The 4,369-nt window shown below is 59.2% G+C and overlaps 1 protein-coding gene across 1 annotated transcript in view; it reads left to right on the top strand.

The window, feature by feature from the left end:
• COQ8A (coenzyme Q8A) overlaps window positions 1-4,369 on the top strand; it is a 21,254-nt gene that overhangs the window by 11,229 nt on the left and 5,656 nt on the right. The window contains exons 4-5 of the mRNA XM_021718211.1: window positions 1,383-1,474; window positions 3,820-4,183. Coding sequence (XP_021573886.1) covers window positions 1,383-1,474; window positions 3,820-4,183 — 456 coding nt within the window. The remainder of the gene's footprint in view (window positions 1-1,382; window positions 1,475-3,819; window positions 4,184-4,369) is intronic.

The following is a 4,369-nucleotide window of genomic DNA, read 5'->3' as shown; positions in this document are numbered from 1 at the left end:
TCTCACTCTGTCGCCCAGTCTGGAGTGCAGTGGCTGCTCCCAGCCACCGCAGCCTCGACCTGCTGGGCTCCGGCGATCCTTAGGCCTCAGCCTTCCCAGTAGCTGGAATTACAGGCATGCGCTACCACACCCGGCTGATTTTTTGATCTATTGTAGAGATGAGTTCTCGCCAAGTTGCCCAGGCGGGTCTCGAACCCGCGGGCTCAGGCAAACCACTCACCTCAGCCTTCCAAAGCGCGGGATTACAGGCTGAGCCACCGAGCCTGGCTGAAGGACTGGATTTAAAAAAATATATTTTTTATTAAATGCATTTTTCATTAAGTTCAATCATTTTTCATAAAAGTAATATGTAATCATCGGGAATTTGGAAACTACAGAAGCATTTGCTAGTTTCCTTGCCCCTTAAACTGAGCACCCTGGTGTGAGCACACTCCCTCTGGGCCTGCGGGGCTGCCTGCGTATGGGAGCTGCACTGCTCTCGAAGGCTGGCTTATTCTGGGGTAGCTCTGGGCTCATCCAGGTCTGCTTCACCCTGCCTCTGTGAGTATGTGCCTGCCCTGGCAGTCAGCTAGAACTGGCTTAAAGTAACAGGATATAGGCCCTGGGTGAGGCATAACCTTGGCGGCACCTGCTGGGCTCCTGGTGAGGTTGTCTCTCCTGAACAGTTGGGATCATCCAAAGACTGATTTTGGGGCAAATGTGGTGTTAATGAACTTTAATTTTGAAGACTGTGAAAGGGTAGAGGGCTGGTTTTCCATCATCCTTCGACATGGTCATTGCCTGCCAGCCCAGGAAAGGCAAGGTGGGCAAGGGGGCCATCCCCTTTCCAGTGAGGGCTTGGACTGAGCTCTGTGAGTCCCCATGAGCTTGGCTTGAGGGCACCCCATCTTTTGCTTTTGCAAAACATTCTGACTCCCATTACCTCCAGCATTCCTGTTACGGTGACTTATGTTAGAGAGCTCTCGATTATCCAAGGCTCTTCATGCAGATTTGACATAGGTGGTTGCATTCCAGGGGGTGCCTTGTGTGGTCAGGATGTCCTTTGCCCTCAGACCATCCCTGGTCCATCTTCCCCTCTGGGCTGGGTCCTTCCTGGCTTACAGTACACTGGGGTGTTTTTGTGTGCCGTGAGCCTGTGGATTAGTAAAGGGTGTTGGAGGGCATGGGGGATGATGTTGAAGCTTTTCATAGGAAACACCTGCCCCAAGTGTGCTCTTAAGACAGTGGGTCTGTATCTCCCCTTCTCCTCCTCTTTTCCAAATGCTGGCTTGCCATTGAGGGTCTCTGGTGCAAACAGGGTCTGTGTGGTGCTGCCCTGGCCTTGTGGTGGGCAGCAGCCCCAGTCCCACTGAGTGCCAAGAGTGCCCGTACCCTCCTTGCAGGTCTGGCTGTGGGTCTGGGCTTTGGGGCACTAGCCGAGGTCGCCAAGAAGAGCCTTCGCTCCGAGGACCCCTCAGGTGAGCTGGGCCTTCAGGTGAGAAGGGCAGGGTGAACCCTGGGAGAATCAAACCTGTCAGCCCCCAGACCCTAGGGTGCCAAGCACCCGAGGGGCATGACTTCCACCCCTGGGGTGGTGAGGCTGTTCACAGATGGCGTTACCTGCTTTCAAGGGGTTTGAGACTGGAAGGCCACTCCCCCTCCAGCCTGTTCCTGGGTCCTGTGGCTGCTCCCCCAACACCTGCACACCTACTTTTTGCTCTGTACTCACTTCCTGCCCTGCTTCCTGGGGAGCCACTGGGGTCCCTGGTCTGGCGGGGTCAAGTGCCCAGGGCAGGTGAGGGCTGGGACATGGGTGACAGGGGATGGGGGCTGTGTGTGCTGCCAGGACAGACTGCACAGGGCCCTCCTCACAGATAGACGGGCCTGGGGAGGCTGTGGCCTCTTCAGAGAGACTCTGACTCTGAGGCAAAGATCACAACCCCTCGCCCTCTGCTGCCCAGCGTCAGGGGTCAGGTCAGGCCCCTCATCCCACCTGGCTCAGCGTGGGCCTGGGCCTTTGGAGAGGGTTCTGCATTTTGTCCACACTGAGACTTTGGGGTGTCTGCGTAGCGGGGCAGTCGCTGCAGGCCATCTGCCTCCTCCCTGGTAGGTACCTGTCTGACCCCTTCCCCAAAGTTCTCCAGGTTTGGGGTGGGCTAGGTGAGGGTGGAGTCTGCCCAGTGGGGGCTTTCCTTTTGCGGGGCCGGGGGCTGTGGAGAGCAGGGCTGGCAGAGCCAGCTGCTTGGTGGATTTCCCAGAATGCGTTTGCAGTTCTGGGCTGGGTCCTCATGCCCCTGGCCCATTCAGGAAATGTCATTCTGGTGTCTCACACCGCCACCCTCATCCATGGGGACCCCTGGTGACACCTGCTTTCCTGCCTCACTGCAAGCCCCACAGCCCTTACCCAGCCTGGGGCCAGGCTTCCCTGGGGGGCCTGTGGGGGGCCTAACCACCTGGACAACCCCTTGTTCACCCACAAGACTCTCCTTCCTGGAGAGAGTGCACCAGCCCATCTCCACAGCCCCTGACCAAGTACTGGGGACATAGGGCACCACATATGCCCTTGGAAGGGCCCGGAGAACAAAGGGTTTAGCAAGTGTATTTTTAGTGTTGGTGCTGAAACCCTCTGGGACATGAAGCCTGAGTTTCTCTGGAAGGAGGAGCCAGCCTTCCTCAGGCCCAACACCCCTGCTGTCTCCCACAACGCTGGCTACTCTCCATCCTGCCTCTCCACCGCCCTGGCTAAGCTTTGCCTGGGAGAACCTCTTCTGAGTTGGAGATGTGCCAGACATGCCACTATGCCCAAGGTTACTCTTGCAGCCAGCTATGCCTGGGGCAGGGAACATGCCTCTGGCCTTTGAGGATTGGCCAGCTTTGGGGAAAGGCTGCTTGGGAAAGCCCAGATTGGGCCAGTCAGCCCAAGCCTGGTCAGTGTGTCATTAGGAGACGCTCCCTCTCGCCAAGGCCTCCCTTTTCCTGCCTCTCCCCCCGATCCTCCAGCCCTCAAGTGCCCCAGGAGCTGGGGGGGCAGAGGGGATGTCGAGGGCTGCCCTTTCCTGGGAGCTGGCCCCCTGCTGCTGCCTGAGGCGAGCAGTGACCCAGTGGCCCTTCTGGGCCCAGCTGTTTTGGATTGGCCCACCCATGAGTCTCAGCTCGGCCTCTTCCCATGAGCTACCCTCTCACTTTCTAGGACCCTTCCTGCTGTCTGGGACTCCGGAGTGAGCCTGACCGCTTTTCACACAGTGTCTGCCGATGGTGTGGACCCTGGGTTCTGAGGCTCCTCCTCCCCGGGGCCTGCAGCGCTTCCAGCCCCCAGGGCAGCCAACCCCGCCTTGGTTTTCCAGAGGCCAGGCTGGACTCGGCCCCAGGGCACAGGCAGTGGCATGGTTACCTCCCCTGTTCCCTTGTTGAGAATCTGGCTCATTTCACGCTGAGCACTGTGCCACGCTGTGGTGGCGGTGCTGGGGCAAGTGCTGGTGGCTGCAGGGGCTAGAGAGGCGGAAGTGGCACTAACTGGGCTAGACAGAGCTAGCCTCACAGGCAGAGGGCAGGAAAGCCCAGATGTCATAAGGGCTGGAGGCCCAGCGAAGAGGGGTGTGAGGAGCTCAGAGAAGGCAGAGGGACCTGGTGCCTTCAGTCCCTGCTCAGCCTCTCTCTGACTCCAGACAAGGGTGGACTCCGCTCTTAGGGCCCTGCTGAGCAGATGTGGAGGGGGCACTGAACCAGAGAGGGACCTCACCCCTTGCCTACACCGCTGGCGAGGAGCAGCACTCAGCCTTCCCTGTAGCTCCTTTGAGTCATCGCCCCGCACTCCCCTGACCCCCCATGTACTGGACAAAGGTCACCCGCACCGTTGGTGTTTGCCACTGGCCAGCTGGCTGCAGTGGACAGAGGGGAGAGGCAGACAGGTGCCTACTGGCGGTTGCCGTTCTTGACCCTGAGCTCCTGCCCCCGAGAAGGGGACACTTACGCAGCCACTCGGCCCAGCACGGCAAATGCACACCCAGCCCAGGGGTGCAGAGGACCTTCGTTCTGTACACTGGATGGGGGGTGCAGGGGAAAGACTTTGCACCTCCTCACCTGGAGCGCTGCCGACTGGGCCCCTCCCTTCCAGTTCTGCCCCCACCACCGGCTGAAGTGCGCTTTCAAGGCGCTCTTTCAGTCTCAGGTCCCCAGGGACTGATGCAGAGGGGAGAGGCCCTGTGTGCGTGTGCACACGTGTATATGTGGTGCACACGTGTATATGTGTGCACATATGTACACGTGCGTGCGCTTGTGTGCATCGGAGGCGTTGGGTAGGGCCCGGGGTCGGCTCATGCCTGGGGGACGTGGGGTTAAAGCATGGCGGCTTTCTGGACACCTGGGAGGGCACAGACCCTGCCTGAACCGC

This window comes from Carlito syrichta, unplaced genomic scaffold (genome assembly GCF_000164805.1).
Source record: "Carlito syrichta isolate Samal-C Ts95f unplaced genomic scaffold, Tarsius_syrichta-2.0.1 Scaffold311939, whole genome shotgun sequence".
Lineage (NCBI taxonomy): Eukaryota > Metazoa > Chordata > Mammalia > Primates > Tarsiidae > Carlito > Carlito syrichta.
The sequence above is the reverse complement of the archived record's forward strand: the minus strand, read 5'-3'. Positions and strand labels throughout refer to the sequence as shown.